Source organism: Saccopteryx bilineata, chromosome 2 (genome assembly GCF_036850765.1).
Source record: "Saccopteryx bilineata isolate mSacBil1 chromosome 2, mSacBil1_pri_phased_curated, whole genome shotgun sequence".
Lineage (NCBI taxonomy): Eukaryota > Metazoa > Chordata > Mammalia > Chiroptera > Emballonuridae > Saccopteryx > Saccopteryx bilineata.
Window position 1 is genome coordinate 35,015,411 of NC_089491.1, and position 19,238 is coordinate 35,034,648.

The following is a 19,238-nucleotide window of genomic DNA, read 5'->3' on the forward strand; positions in this document are numbered from 1 at the left end:
TACCCAGGAGTGGAATTGCTGGGTCATATGGTATGGTATTTCTATGTTTAACTTTTTGAAGAATAGCCAAACTGTTTTCTATAGCAGCACCATTTTATATTCCCACCAATAGTGCATGAGAATTCCAATTTCTCCACATCTTTGTCAACTTACTATATTTTTTCTTACTTCTAGTCATCTATTGGATGTGAAGTGGTATCTCATTGTGCTTTTGATTTTTACTCCCCTAAATAACTAATGATGATTATCTTTTCATGTGCTTGTCGGCCATGTGTGTATCTTCTTTAGAAAAAAATTATTTAAAAACTGGGTTATTTGACTGAGATCACACAGCAAGTGAGCGTTTGAACCCAGGTGTTCTTATTTCAGATCTAAGGCTCTGTCCAAAGTAAAGTCAGATCCATCATCTCCTGGTCTCTCCTGATTGACACTACTGTTAACTACTAGCTACCATCATTTTGGGAAGCTCTCTATGTGCCAGGTATTGCCTTGGAAGTCTTTATAGCTAATTTTCCCAACAACTCAGGGAGTGGTTCCGTAATTATCTTCATTCTATTACTGAAGAAACTGATATCAGGTTAAATAACTTGTTCAAGATCACACAAATGGTTAAGTGTCAGAGCTAGGACTTAACCTGGGTCTGACTCCAAAGCCCAATAAACCATCAAGCGAAATTATTATTTTAAAGGTGACCAAGTCCTGAATATACGGTCTCTGAACCGTCCTGTCTCCCAGCAGGAATTCCCAGCGCCTACAAGCGCGCACACTCCGCCTACCGCCCCTCCCTCCCAGCGGCAGGGCCTCCACAAATTGCGCAGGCGCGCTTCCTCTCAGAGGCGGCTCGGTGCAGCCTGCGCGTGCGTAGCGCTACACTCTCAGTTCTGAGATTAGAGATGGCGGAGGCTGGGGAAGCTTCGCAGGAGTCGACGACTTCAGAACAGCCGGCGGAGCTGCCTCCCTCGGTGCGGGCGAGCATCGAGCGGAAGCGGCAGCGGGCGCTGATGCTGCGCCAGGCCCGGCTGGCGGCCCGGCCCTACTCGGCGACGGCGGTTGCGGCTACCGGAGGTTTGGGTCCTGGCGGCGCCTGCCCCTTCCTTCTCCCAGCCGACCGGGTGCCGCGTCCCGAGTGTGGCGTCGAGTCCCCTCGCGCCTGCGCGCACACCCTCCCGCTGCCAGGAGGGATCCGCTCGGGGTCTTGTGGAAGCGAGCTGTCCCAGACGACAGGACGATTCCGCGGTAGAACCCAGCCTCCTGCCTCCCAGCCCGCGCTGTCCTCGCTGCACCTGGCTGTCCAGCCGCGGCCCAAATGCAGCCGCCCTCGGCGTCGGGAGGTGACAGCCGGGCCATCAGCGCCTCTGCTGTCCCTTTCTGTTCTCTTCCTGCAGCCTCCACCGGGACCAGAGGTGGCCCTTGTATACAGCATTTAGAATTGTTCTGTTTATGTACAAGGGCCCATATGGGCTTTCAATCGGTGACCACGTTTACTTACTTTTTGTAGGCATGACTAATGTAAAAGCAGCCCCAAAGATAATTGACACAGGAGGAGGCTTCATTCTGGAAGAGGAAGCAGAAGAAGAACGGACAATTGGAAAAGTTGTTCATCAGCCAGGTGAAGTGTGTTTTCAGAAAATAGATACCTAGGTTGGTCATTTTGAGTAACATGCATGATTCTTTGCAAGTTGATGTTAAATAAATAAGACAGTGGGCTGGTTAGCTTTATGAGAGCGATCAAGTTTTGCTAAGTTAAAAATTTAACAAATTTGGTCGTGATTAATAAACTTGTGTTTTGTATACAGTAATTCTTCTCTTAACACCATGGATAGGTTTTGTGAATTTAAGCAAAAACGATGTAAAAAACCCCTGATTTTATTATAGGCTAATTGATAGAAACAACAGTTAAAGTTCCTCTGGCATTTCATCAGTGTTGTAATGAAATGGCATTGAATGAAATGTTATTCCAGGACCTGCTGTACTTAGTGTTGACACTCCTTATTTTTTTTGTTTTTGTTTTTAGCGAGCGTTAGACAAGACAGGAAGGGAGAGAGATGAGAAGCATCAACTCGTAGTTATGTCACTTTAATTGTTTATTGATTGCTTCTCATACATACCTTGACCAGAGCTCCAGCTGAGCCAGTGACTCCATGCTCAAGCCAGCGACCCTGCATTCAATCCCACACTCAAGCCCGTGACCTCTGGGTTTCAAACCTGGGACACCAGTGTCCCAGGTTGATGCTCTATCCACTGCGCAACCGCTGGTCAGGCCACTCACTCTTGTTTTGTAATGAGCAGACACAGCCGATATATTGACTGATGGACTAAATACTCAACATTTCTTTGATAGGCTGAAATGAGAGGCTAGAACCAAAGAGATAAAATTTAGGACATTCTTTCATATTTGGAGGAAAAAAGCTGTTTACAAAGGATAAGATAGGGAGACCTGGCATAAAAAAGAGAATATAAGTATTACCTAAGATTAAACTTTTGGTAAATCACTTAAATATAGCCATGTATATATCCTCTCAGTGAGGATACTTTCATACTCTTTGAAAAAGTTCAAGTTTTATTTGATCATAAATTTGATAGCCAGTGGTGTAATATAACAGCTTACAAAACCTATTCAAGTTTTAGCTGCAGCCACAGAAGTGTTATGTGTTCATTAAGGTAGGTAATAGTCCTGTTCTGTTCAATGAGTGTCTATGCTATTGTTTGCAGAAGCTGAGACTTGAACTAGGATAAAGGTCCTTACCTAGGTATGTGAAGTTCTTGAAAGTATCTAGCTTCACTTTACCTAGAATAGTCTTTGTGCTAGGTGTTGAGGATGTATTGCTAAATACTATCTCTACCCTCAAGAAGTTTGTACTCTAGTGATCGAGACAAAGAGGAAGCAGTTTTCTCTTTTGGTAGGGGGTGAAATGGAAGGAGAGAAAAAGTTTCCCATTTTAAAAGTGAATTTTGTATTCTCTCTCTTCTTCTGCTGCCTTGCTCTTCACTGTTCTTTTATGTTATGTGTGAGTCAAGGAATGCAGGCAGCCCAAGGACAAGGTAATAGATTGTCTCATGAAACATCTAGAAAGAAGATAGCCCTACCAATATCCTTCTTTTTTTTTTTTTTTTTTTACAGAGACAGAGTCAGTCAGAGAGAGGGATAGATAGGGACAGACAGACAGGAACAGAGAGATGAGAAGCATCAATCATTTGTTTTTCGTTGCTCATTGCGACACCTTAATTGTTCACTGATTGCTTTCTCATATGTGCCTTGACCATGGGCCTTCAGCAGACAGAGTAACCCCTTGCTTGAGCCAGCGATCTTGGGTCCAAGCTGGTGAGCTTTTGCTCAAACCAGATGAGCCCACGCTCAAGCTGGCGACCCCGGGGTCTCGAACCTGGGTCCTTGGCATCCCAGTCTGATGCTCTATTCACTGTGCCTCCACCTGGTCAGGCCTTTTTTTTTTTTAAAAGTTTCAGTGAGAGTAAGGAAGGCAGAGAGACAGATTCCTGTATGTGCCCAACCGGACCCACCCAGAAAGCCCATTAGGGGGTGATGCTCTGCCCATCTGGGGCATTGCTCCATTGTTCAGCAGTTGAGCTCTTCTTAGCCCCTGAGCCATCCTCAGCACTTGGGGCCAACTTGCTCTAATCAACCCATGGTTGCAGGAGGGAGGGAAAGAGAGAGAAGCGAGAGGGGGAAGGATGGAGAAGCAGATAGGTGCTTCTCCTGTGTGCCCTGACTACTAATCGAACCTGGGACATCCACATGCCAGGTAACCATCTACCACTGAGCAAACCAGCCAGGGCTTTACCAGTATCCTGACTTTAGCCCATTGAGACCTATGCCAGACAAACTAGATCTGTAAGATAATAAATTTGTGTTATTTTAGCCATTAAATCTGGGGTAATTTGTTACAGTAGCAATATAAAACTAACACAGGCCCTGGACAATTGGCTCATTGGATAGAGTGTTGACCCAGTGTGTGGATGTTCCAGGTTCTATCCCTGGTCAGGGCACACATGAGAAGGGCACACATGACCATCTGCTTTTTCTTCCTCTCCCTCTCCCCCTTCTCTGTCTCTTCCCTTCTTGCAGCCAGTGGCTTGGTTGGTCTGAGTGTTGGCCTCAGGTGCCGAGAATAGCTTGGTTGATTTGTGCACTGGCCCAAGATGGGTTTCTGGGTGGATCCTGGTCTGGGTTCATGAGGGATTCTGCCTCACTATCTCTCCTCCTCTCACTTAAAATAAATAAATTAATTAAAATAAAACTAATACAAATAGGCCTGGCCATGTAGCTCAGTTGGTTAGAGTATTGTTCCAATACTCCAGGGTTGCAGGAAGTCCCAATCAGGTTACATACAAGAATCAACCAATGAATGCATGAATAAGTAGAACAACAAATGGATGTCTCTGTCTCTTCCTTCCCCTCTCTTCTGCTCCCTCCCCCACTCCCTCTGTCTCCTTCTGTCTCCCTTCCTCTCCCTTTTTTCCTTCTCTCTCTCTCCCTCCCTCTCTTCTTCTCTCTCTTTCTGCCTCTCCCTCTCCCTCTCTCCTTTCTTCCCTCCTCTCTAAAAATTTTTTTTAACTAATACAGATATCTTACACATTTGGGTTCAAAACTACTTGATGAATTGATAGGTACATTTTCTTCCTGATGTTATTTCCTTTTTCTTTTTCATCTTCAAAAATTTTCTTTAGTTAATATATAAGATTACTTAATCAATCAAGCTTTTATTTTGTCTTTATGTAAATTACTTGTGTCAGGCATAAAATACATGTTGAGAAGCTAAAAAAATAGAAGAAAATCTTCTAGTCACAAAAAAGGAAACTTAAAGAATTAATCTTTTTTTTTCTTTAGGACCGGTAATGGAATTTGATTATGCAATATGTGAAGAATGTAGCAGGGAATTTATGGATTCCTATCTTATGAATCACTTTGATTTGCCAACTTGTGATAACTGCAGGTACTTGGTTCATTTCAGACAATGTCCTCAATTGCTAAAGTTTAATGTTTATACATAGGCCTAGTGTAAAACAATTCGATCCATTTGGATTTAATATTCTTTTAGTAATTGTGATTTTTACTTTGGGAGTTCCCTAACATTTCTGTGGTTTCCATTTTGCCAAAGAAATACAGGAAGCCTGTGCTTGTCAAGGTTATGCTATCATGCCATAGATAGTTTTTTTTTTCCTTTCTGCTGGTCTTGGGTTTTTTAGCCATCTCTTCGTATCAGGATCCTTATTGTACTGGCCTCAGTGTTCGCTGACCCCTTGGTCAAAGGACTGGGGCTGTGACTGAGAGAGGGGAGTCACACCTCTCCGGCTACTCCCCTAATGCTCTCAGACCCCTCTTTCCGCTCATTTGTTAATTCTCCTGAATAGTCAGGAAGGGAATAGATAGGAAAAATGACATTCTTCTGTCATTCTTTTCTTCTCTCAGCCTTGATCCTCTTTTTACTTCACCCCATAATAATCCTTATTCCACATGGGTCTCCTGTTCCCTGTTTATCTCAGCCAAGTCCTGTGTTGGTGTTTTTCACACCTTTAGATCCTGTCTTAAATCTTACTTAGCCCTCTCACCTGTTCCCTGTTCCCGCTTACACCTACAGCCCGGATCAACTCCTCACCTGCTTTTTCAGCATACTGGGAGCCATCACCATTGACTTTTGCTCAGTGGAATCCTTGGAAGATGGAGAGCATGGAGTTGTTTTTGGTCTCATGATCACATCGGTGACTGGAAATGTCCTGACACCTGTTGGAATTATCAAGTGTAAACTCTTTCCGCATTGACACAGTGTCTTTAATGCCCAGGGTGGTGAAGGGCCACAGTATCACCACTCTCCTTAGAGTACAGACAGCTTTTGGAGACTGCATTAGCACATAGAATCTTACTTCCATGAGAAAATGAAAGCAACTGATGTATCGATTTAAAGAAAGTTGTGGGGTAGTCTGGAAAAAAATATACAGGGACTTTTAAAATTTAAACATAATTAAGAACATAGTCCTCCATTGTTTCCCTTTAGCATCTTCCAAGATTATAATTTTAGTTCAGTGTAGTTTACCAGTCCTCTCCTTTAGTTGAGACTTCTCAATTATTTAGCTTTTTTTTAAAAGATATTTCCAATTTTAAGTCTCCCTTCCCTGACCTACGCCTCCTCTTTGGTGTTCATTTGGCTTTTTGATTTCAGGTGTACATGGCTCTCTGTTCAAACCGTGTCCTCCTCTCTCCCACAGCACTTTATAGTAGGCTAGCCTCAGCTCTTGCCTGGGCCATCAGTGGGGATCTTTTAACTAGGCTCTTCCCCCAGCTTTGCACTGTTGGTCTCTTCTCCACATAGCCTTTTACTCGGAGCTCTCTAATGGTTTCTAACCCACTTGGAATAAAACTGTCTTCATTGTTGCTTACAAGGCCACTGCCTGTCTCTGACTTTCTCTCTCCTCACTCCGCACCATCACGTCAAGATCTGGCCGCAGTGGCCCTCTGCTGTGAGCTCCAGCTGCAAAGCACACTGTTGTCTTAGAGCCTTTGCATTCGCTCATCTCTCTGCTAGGAAAGTTCATTCTATTCAGTGTTCTCTATATTCTTAAGGGCCCTGCTCAAATGTCCCCTTATCAGTGACTTTCTCTGATTGCCAGTCTATTGGAAAATTTTATATTCCTTCATAGCACCTTTAGCTGTCATGTTTGGAGTCGACTGGCTTCTCCTTTACTTGAATGTAAGCTTCATGAAAACAAGGCTTTGTTTTATTCCTTGCTATATTCCTCATGCCTCAAACAGTACTTGCCATGTCACTATGGACCAGTGAGGAAAAATGTAACTGACCCTGTCTCCTTTGAGAAGCTCAGCACCAGCTGGAAACTTAACTGTTGGACCATGTATATCAGTATTCCTTCCATTTTGCTCATCCTGACTTTATGCTTTAGTTGATATTTTCATACTTATTGAGTCTTAGTTCTCATTTATATTTGTTCTACCCTTATGAGTCATTTCAAATCCTTTGTGGAAAAGAGGGACTTTAAGTAGAAAAGAAATCCTTAACATGGTAAATAACATGGATTTGCTGCTAATATAGCTTCTCAGGATGTGTAAAAAATAAAATATTTTTCTGTTAGAATTTTTATGCTGTTAATTTGACTATGAGAGCTGCAGGAAAAAGTACCGTATATGTCCTTGTGGCGTGCATACACCTCAGTTGTTGGGCTATGAAAACTTAGTTTATTTTAACTAACTAACTTATATAATGGACTTAATTTGTTTTCAGAGATGCAGATGATAAACACAAACTTATAACTAAAACAGAAGCAAAACAAGAATACCTTCTGAAAGACTGTGATTTAGAAAAAAGAGAACCACCTCTTAAATTTATTGTGAAGAAGAATCCTCATCATTCCCAATGGGGCGATATGAAACTCTACTTAAAATTACAGGTCTCTAATAAGTTATATTCAGTTATTTTATACCCTAGGACAAAGGGAAGTTTTATTTTATTTTATTTTTTTATTTTTCTGAAGTTGGAAACGGGGAGGCAGTCAGATAGACTCCCACATGTGCCCAACTGGGATCCACCCAGCATGCCACCAGGGGGTGATACTCTGCCCATCTGGGGTGTTGCTCCGCTGCAACCAGAGCCATTCTAGCACCTGAGGCAGAGGCCATGGAGCCATCCTCAGTGCCCGGGCCAACTTTTTGCTCCAATGGAGCCTTGGCTGCAGGAGGGGAAGAGAGAGACAGAGAGGAAGGAGAGGGGGAGGGGTGGAGAAGCAGATGGTGTTTCTCCTGTGTGCCCTGGCCGGGAATCGAACCTGGGACTCCTGCACGCCAGGCCAATGCTCTACCACTGAGCCAACTGGCCAGGGCCACAAAGGGAAGTTTTAACAAGAAAATAGTTGCTCATAGAGAGTTTTGAAAAAATCCTTTGTATTTTGTTGCTTTGTATATGAATCATAGTCATTCGTAATGACAATAACATGTTTTCTTACTATGCTTTTTGGTGTAGCACTTTGGAGCAAATTTATTTTTACTGAGTAATGTTAGGAGTACAGTGGGAAACTAAAAAAGCTTGGAGTTAGTACCTCTTTTTCTGGGGTCCCCCAATCTTTTTTTAAAATTTAGGAATTTCACAAATGCCTAAAATCTTACTCCACTTTGGAAGCTCTCATCTGAAACCCTATCAGGTGTCCATGTAACTCTAGTATGTCCCAGAGTAGATTGCCTCAGCTCTCCCTGCTGCCACTGTGTTACAGGTGAGCCGAGATGCTTAATCCTGGCAGCACCTGGTGCTGCTGTATCGCCCGGGCTGGGCGCCCTGAGCCACAAGCAGCCTCCTTCCTGCATCTACCCCAGAACGATACAAATACTGTAATATTATTTTTGTGCCATTATATAAAAAATATTGGGAAGCATTGCTTTAGAGCAATTTGAATTAGAATGTACTAGAAAATCCTAATATCCTTAAATAAAATTAAGGAGCCACATGTAAAACCAATCGTATACTGAATTTTATTAAACATAAGACACTATCCATTAGAAGAGTCACCATTATTTTATGTGCCATTAAACATTAAAAAGTGCTAAAAAAAAGTGCTAATTGAACTGATCCAGTTGTTACTTTTATAATTACTGAAATAGTGCCACAGGCTTATACTGTTTTTTGCTGTATATTGTGCTTGTGTGTATATAAAAAGGAAAACGTATAATGGATTTATTATGTATCCCTAAACTTCTTTACATTGAGAGTTCAATTTTTAAAATTTTTTTTATCTTTTTATTATTATTAAGTGAGAGGCGGGGAGGCAGAGAGACAGACTCCCCCATGCCCACTGACTGGGATCTACCTGGCAAGCCCCCTACCAGGCAATGCTCTGCCCCTCTGGGGCCACTGCTCAGCAACCAAGCTATTTCGTACTTGAGTGCCTGGGGCCAACTTGCTCTAATCCAGCCATGGGTGAGGGAAGGGAACAAAGAAGGAGAGAGAGAGAGAGAGAGAGAGAGAGAGAGAGAGAGAAGGGGGAGGGGTAGAGAAGCAGATGGTTACTTCTGTGTGCCCTGACCGGGGATGGAACCTGGGACTTCCACACAGTGGCCCGATGCTCTACCTCTGAGCTGACCAGCCAGGGCCAAGTTCAGTTCTGAACCATTTTGAGTTGTTAAAGCACATTGATGATGCAGCATTTTCAGGGAGTTCAATTACAGAAAATGTTACATAAGTTTTAGAACTTTAGAAGTAATAATATATCTCTATTATGTTAAGAAGAAATTTGAGTTTGGCTACATTGATTGATATTTTAGTCCCCTTAACATACAGTGAGACATAGATATCCTGAGCATAATTCTTAGTGGGTATAGTATTCTCCTAAATATAAATACATTTTATAAAGAGTAAGGCTATATAATTCAAAGTTTTAAAACTAGAATCAATTTTTAGGTCACTCAGCTACTAAAGTTTTTTGGGTTTTTTTGTGACAGAAGCAGAGAGAGACAGAGAGGGACAGACAGGAAGGGAGAGAGATGAGAAGCATCAATTCTTTGTTGTGGCACCTTAGTTGTTCATTGATTGTTTTCTCGTATGTGCCTTGACCAGGGGGCTATAGCAGAGCAAGTGACCCCTTGCTCAAGTCAGTGACCTTGGGTCCAAGCTGGTGAGCCTTGCTCAAACCAGATGAGCCCGCACTCAAGCCAGCAACCTCAGAGTTTCGAACCTGGGTCCTCTGCATCTCAGTCCAATGTTCAATCCACTTCAGTACCGCCTGGTCAGGCTAAAGTTTTTAAAATATGTATATGCTAAAGATCAGAAGTTAGTCAAGTAGATGAAAACTATTATTGATTCAGGAGAAGAGTAGTAGTGATTGCTTTCCTGTGGTGAGAGATTTTTGGAGATTACCTCAGACTGATCTGATGTGACTAATAAGTAAATTTTGGGGGTGAGCTTTCCAAAACTCATCAGACCCACTGACTTACATGTACTTACAATGATTCAAGTGAAAGAGCTGGTGAGTCAGAAACTATTACAGTCAGGACAACTTTTCTAGTTATATTCAAAGTCAGCATACATTTCCTGAGGGCCCCATAGGTTTAGATAGAGGTACTAATAGACTTGTTTCTCTATTTAAAATATTTTAAACTTCAAATAAGTGTTTATAAAATTGCACTTGAATTATATCATTCTTTGGAGCCTATGGATTTAATAATTATAAGTTTATAACTTGCAGCTCTGAATCACAGCTAATTTAAATATGGATTCTGTGTTAAAGATTGTGAAGAGGGCTCTTGAAGTTTGGGGTAGTCTGGAAGCACTGGAAGAAGAGAAGGAAGTTCGACAGAAAAACCGAGAAAAAATGAAACAGAAGAAGTTTGATAGAAAAGTAAAAGGTAAATGGCTACATTTATATCAAAAGACTGTTCTGCTGCTTTGCAAAAAGCCATTAGCTAAGTTCTTCATGTTTAAAGACTTAATGTCACTAGTAAATTGGATATTTTGTCACATACAATGAAGGAAAAAGACTTAATGTTTGCTCTTAGCTATTGTTTGAGGCTCCAAGTCCAAACCTCACAGTACTGCATTTCTAAAAGGTATGTAAGCCTTCATTTTAACGTGAGTCATGTTTTTATTTTTTTAAATTTATTATTATTATTATTATTATTTTTTAATATTTTTCTGAAGCTGGAAACGGGGAGAGACAGTCAAACAGACTCCCGCATGCGCCCTACCGGGATCCACCCGGCACGCCCACCAGGGGCGACGCTTTGCCCCTCCGGGGCATTGCTCTGCCGCGACCAGAGCCATTCTAGCACCTGGGGTAGAGGCCAAGGAGCCATCCCCAGCGCCCGGGCCATCTTTGCTCCAATGGAGCCTTGGCTACGGGAGGGGAAGAGAGAGAGAGGAAGGAGGGGGGGGTGGAGAAGCAAATGGGCGCTTCTCCTATGTGCCCTGGCCGGAATTGAACCTGGGTCCCCCCGCACGCCAGGCTGATGCTCTACCGCTGAGCTAACCGGCCAGGGCCTATTTTTGTATTTTTTCTGAAGTGAGAAGTAGGAAAGCAGAGAGACAGACTCCTGCATGCACCCGACCGGTGTCCACCTGGCAAGCCCACCAGGGGGCGATGCTCTGCCCATCTGGGCTATTGTTCTGTTGCAACCTGAGCCATTCCAGTGCCTGAGGCAGAGGCCATGGAGCCATCCTCAGCGCCTGGGTCAACTTTGCTTCAAAGGAGACTTGACTGCAGGAGGGGAAGAGAGAGACAGAGAGGAAGGAGAGGGGGAGGGGTGCTTCTCCTGTGTGCCCTGGGCAAGAATCAAACCCAGGACTTTTACACACTGGGCCGATGCTCTACCATTGAGCTAGCCGGCCAGGGCCCGTGAGTCATGTTTTTATATGGGATCATGGATGTGTCCCTGGTCAAAGATTTGACATCAGTTTAATCTTAAATATGACCAGAAGGGTTAGAAAGAGTGAAGATATCCACCAGCAAGCCTCTGTAAAATTAAAAAAATCATGACTAAGTCTTAGTTATTTAATTTAGCAGCTTGAAGGAACCTTTTCATGTCGGCTAGTCTAATGACGTTTATCTTACATATGAGTAAAAAGCTTAGAAGGGCAGAGTGACCTGCTGTATAGTTAGCGTGTTGGCCTGGAACCAGGCTTCCATGACTGAGGGTCGCATTCCTCTGTCCACATGTCTATCTCCCCACGTAACTGTCGCTCTGTTGTCCACCTGTCTCTACTTGTCCATGTATCCATCCCTGTGTGCATGTGTGCAGAAGTCTTCATCCCTCTCTCCCTCAATCCGTCTATTAGTGCAGCCAGTAATAGTGTGTCAGCTGTGGTCCAGGCGCTGTGCTGATGTAAATGCTGGAGTCCCAGTTTCTCAGAAGAGAAAGGCCAGGAAACTTGAAGTCGTAAGAGTGAAAAGTACTGTGATAGTGGTGAACACAGGGTACTGTGAGAACTGAGCACTTGCTGCTGTATCACAGAATCCCTAAAAAGTCTTAAAGAAGCAGGCACAGATGTTCGTCACACAGTATTTGTAGGGTCCAAGTATAGTGTATAGTGGATGTAGAGAGCATGCATTTTATGTGTATACAGGGTTATACATATACTAAATTGGTATATTTAAACTGAGGATCAGTGATGTGTACCTGGTCAAAGATTTGGCATCATTTCAATCTTAAATATGACCAATGGGATTATAAAAGCAAAGCTATCCACCAGCAAGCCTCTGTAATTGCTTAAAATAAAAAAACATTATTTTATTAGTAACATTTTAATGTGTATTTTTCCAGGTCTTTCTGATGCATAGACACTAAATATTTTTTATAAAAGTGGAAGCACTGTTGAACATAAATAACCCCATTATAAACATCCTTATATGCATCTTTATATAGATTATAATTAACTTAAAATATCAATTCTAGAATCAGAGTAGGGTAAGTGTACATTTATGGCTTTGTAGAGAGGGTTCCTATAGCAAACTATGCCAAATAAGAGCATTTATTTCACTAAAGCATCTTCCCCAAAAGGCCCCTGCTGTACCAGAAAGACTTCTTTGGACCTTTTGATGTCTACTGTAGCCCTTTCTCTCTTCCAGCATCAAAGAGAGCCTTGAAGGAGAAAGTAACAAGTGGCATCTTAAGGGACTGAATTTATAAACCAGTTACTAGTAGCCCAGGGGTTTTGTTAATCCTACTTTCCTGAATAACCTCAATTCTTCCCTCTGCTGCCTCCTTAAACCCCTTTCCTGACGGTATTTTAGTGCAGATGATAATATACAGATAAAGAAATTAAAAATTTGTAGCTGCAAAGTGAAGAAATATTTTTTAAAGGAGGGCTATGGTGATGTTTTTCGTAGATACTATTTCTATAGTTTGGTCAAGATATCATCTAAAGTTGACTAAATTTTTATAATTTGACTAACAAAAGATTATGGCATCTGTTTCAATTCATTATGCTTTTTCCTATAAAAATTCTATTAAGTAATATAATTTAAATTTTTTTATTTTTTATTTTTCTGAAGTGAGAAGCAGGGAGTCAGAGAGACAGACTCTCACAGGCACCCAACCAGGATCCACCTGACATGCCCACCAGGTGGTGATGCTCAGCACCTCTGGGGCGTTGCTCTGTTACAACTGGAGCCATTCTAGCGCTTGAGGTGGAGGCCATGGAGCCATCCTCAGCACTAAATAACTTTTGCTCCAATGGAGCCTTGGCTGCCAGAGGGGAAGGGAGAGATAGAGAGAGGAGGAAGGGTGGAGAAGCAGATGGACACTTCTCCTGTGTACCCTGGCTAGGAATCGAACCTGAGACTTCCACATGCCAGGTCAACGCTCTACCACTGAGCAACCAGCCAGGGCCTAATTTAAATATTTAAGATTTACACAATTTTCATAGGTGTTTTAATTGGCTGTTTTTCTCACTGTATTAAAATAACTATTAATCACCAGCTAAATTGCTGTGAATTTTTCTCATCCTTGAGGAGTTTGAATCTGTCCTGAATTCTTTCTTAGATCTCTTTCTTGTTTGGATGAAGCATGTCTTTAGAGGAAATTTTTCCAAGTTACATTAATGGTATATTTTCCAAGTCCCTACGAATCTAAGAATGTTCTGTTTCTTTTGCATATGAAAACCTAAGTTATCTCTGGTTTATGAATATTACTCTGTTGTTTTCTGGTATTTAATGTGCAGAGGTCAGTATGATGCCTTCTTTAATTATGGCCTCTTCTTGTTGATTTGCTTTAGAGGTTGGTGGATATGTTCCCGCCCTCCTGATTAGGCCACAGAAGGCTGAGACTGGCATAGACACTGTAGAGGTTAAGAGACAAGAAGCTTACTATGCAGTTTGCTTGGAAGGCTGAGAACAGAGAGGAATAGAAGCAAGTCTAAAAGTTTTTTAGTTGAAAAGGAGTTGGAACTTGGTCCCTCTGATTATGACCCACAAAGAAGCTGACACAAAATTTACTTCTTTATGGAAAGGTAAGAGATTACATTTACCTGCTCCTCTTAGGGATCAGTTTTTAGTTGCGACACCTTAGTTGTTCATTGATTGCTTTTTCTTTTTTTTTTTTTTTTTTTTTTTTTTTTTTTGCATTTTTCTGAAGCTGGAAACAGGGAGAGACAGACAGACTCCCGCATGCGCCCGACCGGGATCCACCCGGCACGCCCACCAGGGGGCGACGCTCTGCCCACCAGGGGGCGATGCTCTGCCCATCCTGGGCGTCGCCATGTTGCGACCCTCCTGGGCGTTGCCATGTTGCGACCAGAGCCACTCTAGCGCCTGGGGCAGAGGCCACAGAGCCATCCCCAGCGCCCGGGCCATCTTTGCTCCAATGGAGCCTTGGCTGTGGGAGGGGAAGAGAGAGACAGAGAGGAAGGCGCGGCGGAGGGGTGGGGAAGCAAATGGGCGCTTCTCCTATGTGCCCTGGCCGGGAATCGAACCCGGGTCCTCCGCACGCTAGGCCGACGCTCTACCGCTGAGCCAACCGGCCAGGGCCTGATTGCTTTTTCAAATGTGCCTTGACTGGGGGGCTACAGCAGACCGAGTAACCCCTTGCTCGAGCCAGCGACCTTGGGTCCAAGCTGGTGAGCTTTGCTCAAACCAGATGAGCCTGCACTCAAGCTGGCGACCTTGGGGTCTCGAACCTGGGTCTTCCACATCCCAGTCCAATGCTCCATCCACTGCGCCACCGCCTGGTCAGGCTGATCTGTAGCATTTTGAGGCTTGATCTTACTACAGAAGAGAATTAGAAGTATAAATAGTATAAGGTATATGTAAATATAGATAAAGTGAAAGACAAGAAAGAATTTTGTCAGCAAATCAAGGCTGCAGGAGTAGAAATGATGGCAACCCTGCTACACAGTTTAATTGGATTTCCCAAACCGCGGGCCCTGTTGGCCTTGATGCTGGATGGGAACTTTCACTGCTGCAAATACACAGAACGTTTTGGGATTGCATGCCTCCTTTCCACAAGTAAGGTGGAGATAGGCTTTTCCTTAAAGATATACTCAGCTTTCCCTTATTTAGTACTGGCAGAGTTTAGCTTTCCAAAAAAAGAAGATTGTCACTGTTCGTTACTATGCACTTCCCCCCAAAGAGGTGGGTAAAATATTCCATTTGGTGTTCCCTTCTAAATTTGTGGATATTTTACATGTTGGCCTGTGGTTATATATGATTTATGACTGTTTTAGGACTTCTCTCAGGAGAGGGTGAAGGACACAGTTGCCTGTTACTCTGCTTCAGTTTGTGGAGGTCAAAATAAGACCAAAGCTTCTTATGTTGTCATTTCCTAGTGGTTTTTTCCCCTCTAGTTAACAAGGGGCACCTCTGTCAAAGCTTCTGCCTGCCCATCGGGTATTTCAAGGATCAGCCTCCCTCAGCTGCTTCTCTTGTTTACATCATAAGCAGCATTTGGATTCTTTGAACACAGGCTGCCTCTTTTGCAAAATTAAGATATTAAGCTAAATAAAATGCAAATTTCAGAGTGGTGGAAAATAAATTTTTCACTGAAACAAGGATTTAGGGGAAAACTGTTTTGGGTAAAAATGATAAGCAGTCCCTGAAGATAGCAGTAACAAGATTGAACATTTGTGCATTTTAGTACATTTCCAGGTGAGGTACGGTAGTCCACAGCTTTCTGTGTGGTGGAATTCTAAGCCAGTATGATGAGGTTGTGACACTGCTGATTTGTTTTCCAGCTTCAGTGAGCTTTCAAGGCTGCTGGCTTGTCCCCTGCCACCCCCCCATCCAGGGCTCCTGAGCTCCCAGGGCCTGTCAGCCCTTTGCCCACCCTTCTGAAGCCTCTGACCTTTCGTCCTCTTCCCATTGGCAGCAGTAGGTCGTCGATCTCTACTTTACGAAGTTTTAAGTTGCTTAAATGAAGTAATATGAACAACATATTAACCTTTAAACAAATTTTTATTTCCATTTTGCCATAAATGTTTTTTCTGTCTCATTCACACATATACACATATTTTGCTGAGCTATTTGAGTTACTTGTAGACATTGTGATTCTTATTTAGTACATCAACACATTATCTCCTAAAAATATGACATTATTCTATATAACTAAAGGCGATCATACCCAATTAATTTAACATTAATATAATGCTGTTATCTACTGTATATATATTTCCCCAGTTGTTCCAATGTCTTTACCAGCATTTTAGTTGTTAGATCCAGGGGCCTTCAAGAATGATGCATATCTATATAGTCTGTGTTCCTCAGCCTTTTTATCTTTCATGATATTAAACATTTTTTAAACCAAGAATTGACAGTTTTTACATTTTACAATACAAATGAAAATTGCTTCTTTTTGTACCACGATTCCCCTACCGAACTACTCTTTGATAGTAAAAGGGAAGTGAGTCTTCCTTGTCATGCTGTTAGGAAACACCCAGAGTCCTAGTCCCATGATTTCCTGGTGAAATAGAACAAGTTATATATACTGCCAGAGGCCACCTGTTTTTCAGAATGTCCCTCCATTTGGATTTATTTGCAGCTTGTTTCCGCATCATTAGATTTCAGTCAGCCTGACCAGGCGGTGGCTGGATAGAGCATCAGACTGGGACGTGGAGGACCCAGGTTCAAAACCCCAAGTTCACCAGCTTGAGTGTGGGCTCATCTGGTTTGAGCAAGGCTCACCAGCTTGAGCCCAAGATCTCTGGCTTGAGCTCAAGGTTGCTGGCTTGAGCAAGGGGTCCCTTGTTCTGCTGTAGTACCCCCCCTCCCCCAGTCAAGGCACATATGAGAAAGCAATCAATGAACAACTAAGGTGCTGTAACAAAGAATTGATGCTTCTCATCTCTCTCTCTTCCTGTCTGTCTGTCCCTGTCTGTCCCTCTGTCTCTGTCTCACACACACACACAAAGATTTGGGTCAAACATTTTTGGTAGGAGTACTTCCTAGGCGATGTGTCGTCAAGTGCACTACATCTGGACATATACTGGTTCTCCTCTAAGCGAATGATACTTGGTTTGATTGCTGGATAAGGCAGATTTCTTCATTGTGAAGGAACTTCCCCTGTGGGGTGACTTTCTTTCTTTTTTTCTTTTTAAAGTATTTGTTTTCATTATTATTATTATTTTTTTTTTTTTTTTTCCATTTTTCTGAAGCTGGAAACAGGGAGAGACAGTCAGACAGACTCCCGCATGCGCCCGACCGGGATCCACCCGGCACGCCCACCAGGGGCGACGCTCTGCCCACCAGGGGGCGATGCTCTGCCCATCCTGGGCGTCGCCATGTTGCGACCAGAGCCACTCTAGCGCCTGGGGCAGAGGCCACAGAGCCATCCCCAGCGCCCGGGCCATCTTTGCTCCAATGGAGCCTTGGCTGCGGGAGGGGACGAGAGAGACAGAGAGGAAAGTGCGGCGGAGGGGTGGAGAAGCAAATGGGCGCTTCTCCTGTGTGCCCTGGCCGGGAATCGAACCCGGGTCCTCCGCACGCTAGGCCGACGCTCTACCGCTGAGCCAACCGGCCAGGGCCATTATTATTTTTTATTGTCGAGTTTATGCATTTTTAGAGAGGAGAGAGAAGAGGGGGAGGAGCAGGAAGCATCAACTCCCCTATGTGCCGTGACCGGGCAAGTCTAGGGTTTTGAACTGGTGACCTCAGCATTCCAGGTCGACGCTTTGTCCACTGCGCCACCACAGGTCAGACCTGTGGGGTGACTTTCTGACAGTATGTGAACATCTTATTCTGTAAGTTTCATGCAGTGGATTTTAGTACATGAGAGTGATTCTTGCCTGAGTTATTATTAAGGTGGATATAAATGGCAATTTTCTATGTTAGTCTTTCTATTATTATTTGGCATTTTTAGTACCATTTGGATTCATGGATTCTTATTCTCAAATCAGTTACAATTTGTTCCTATCATTTATTTTGAGGCTCATGGTTCTAAATTTGGTCAGTGGAAGCTCCCTTCAAGCTAGATCCTATCTCTTTTGTTTTCATCTGTAAATAATTTCAAACTTACATAAAATTGCACTAGTACAAAGGACACTCGTATAGCCTTTACCCAGATTTACCTAACACTTTACCCCATATGCTTCAACATTTGCATTCTTTATCTCTACACACATTTTTGTTCCCTTTTAAGAATGGGTTGCATACATCACTCTTTACCCCTAAGTACTACAGTATTTTCTAAGAATAAGAATGTTCTCTTACAGAATCAAATTATAATGTTGATTTTTTTTAATTCAGTGAGAGGAGGGGAGGCAGAGAGACAGACTCTGGCATGTACCCCAACCAGGATTCACCCAGCAAGCCCACTAGGAGACGATACTCTGCCCATCTGGGGTGTTGCTCAGTTGCTCAGCAACCAAGCTCTTAGTGCCAGGTAGAGGCCATGGAGTCATCCTCAGCACCCTGGGCCAACTTGCTCCAATCCAGCCATGGCTACAGGGGCATGGGGGAAGAGAGGGAGAGAGGGAGGGAGGGAGGAAGGGAGGGAGGGGGAGAGAGAGAGAGAGAGAGAGAAAGGGGAGCCAGAGAGGGAGGGAAGGAGAAGCAGATGGGCGCTTCTCCTATGTGCCCTGATCAGGAATCAAACCTGAGGAACCACATGCCAGGCCAGTGCTCTACCACTGAGCCAACCGGTCAGGGCATAATGTTGACATTTTTATCTAATGTCATCCATATTCTGGTTTTTAGCTGGCCCAGTAATGTCCATATGATTTTTTTTTTTTTTTTTTTTAAATTTTCTGAAGCTGGAAATGGGGAGAGACAGTCAGACAGACTCCCGCATGCGCCCGACTGGGATCCACCTGGCACGCCCACCAGAGGCGACGCTCTGCCCACCAGGGGGCGATGCTCTGCCCCTTTGGGGGGACGCTCTGCCGCGACCAGAGCCACTCTAGTGCCTGGGGCAGAGGCCAAGGAGCCATCCCCAGCGCCCGGGCCATCTTTGCTCCAATGGAGCCTTGGCTGCGGGAGGGGAAGAGAGAGACAGAGAGGAAGGAGGGGCGGGGGTGGAGAAGCAAATGGGCGCTTCTCCTGTGTACCCTGGCCGGGAATCGAACCCGGGTCCCCCGCACGCCAGGCCGACGCTCTACTGCTGAGCCAACCGGCCAGGGCCTCCGTATGATTTTTAAGGATCTAATCTAGGATCAGTTACTAGCTTTAGGTACCATGTCTTTCTAAATATCTTTATTTTAGACTATTTCCACAACCTTAATCATTTTTTTCTTTTTTTAAGCGAGAGGGAGGACAGACAGGGACAGAGAGACCGGAAAGGAGAGAGATGAGAAGCATCAATTCTT

The 19,238-nt window shown here is 43.6% G+C and overlaps 1 protein-coding gene across 2 annotated transcripts in view; it reads left to right on the top strand.

The window, feature by feature from the left end:
- Positions 1 to 859: 859 nt before the first annotated feature.
- Positions 860 to 19,238, top strand: part of XPA (XPA, DNA damage recognition and repair factor) — a 28,987-nt gene continuing 10,608 nt past the window's right edge. Inside the window, exons 1-5 of one of the 2 annotated variants that reach the window (XM_066256688.1) lie at positions 860 to 1,065; positions 1,499 to 1,609; positions 4,847 to 4,952; positions 7,251 to 7,416; positions 10,240 to 10,357. In XM_066256688.1, the coding sequence (XP_066112785.1) occupies positions 894 to 1,065; positions 1,499 to 1,609; positions 4,847 to 4,952; positions 7,251 to 7,416; positions 10,240 to 10,357 (673 nt within the window). In that variant the 5' untranslated portion in view covers positions 860 to 893. Of the gene's footprint in view, positions 1,404 to 1,498; positions 1,610 to 4,846; positions 4,953 to 7,250; positions 7,417 to 10,239; positions 10,358 to 19,238 lie in introns of both variants that reach the window. The other variant, XM_066256689.1, reaches the window with a different exon arrangement.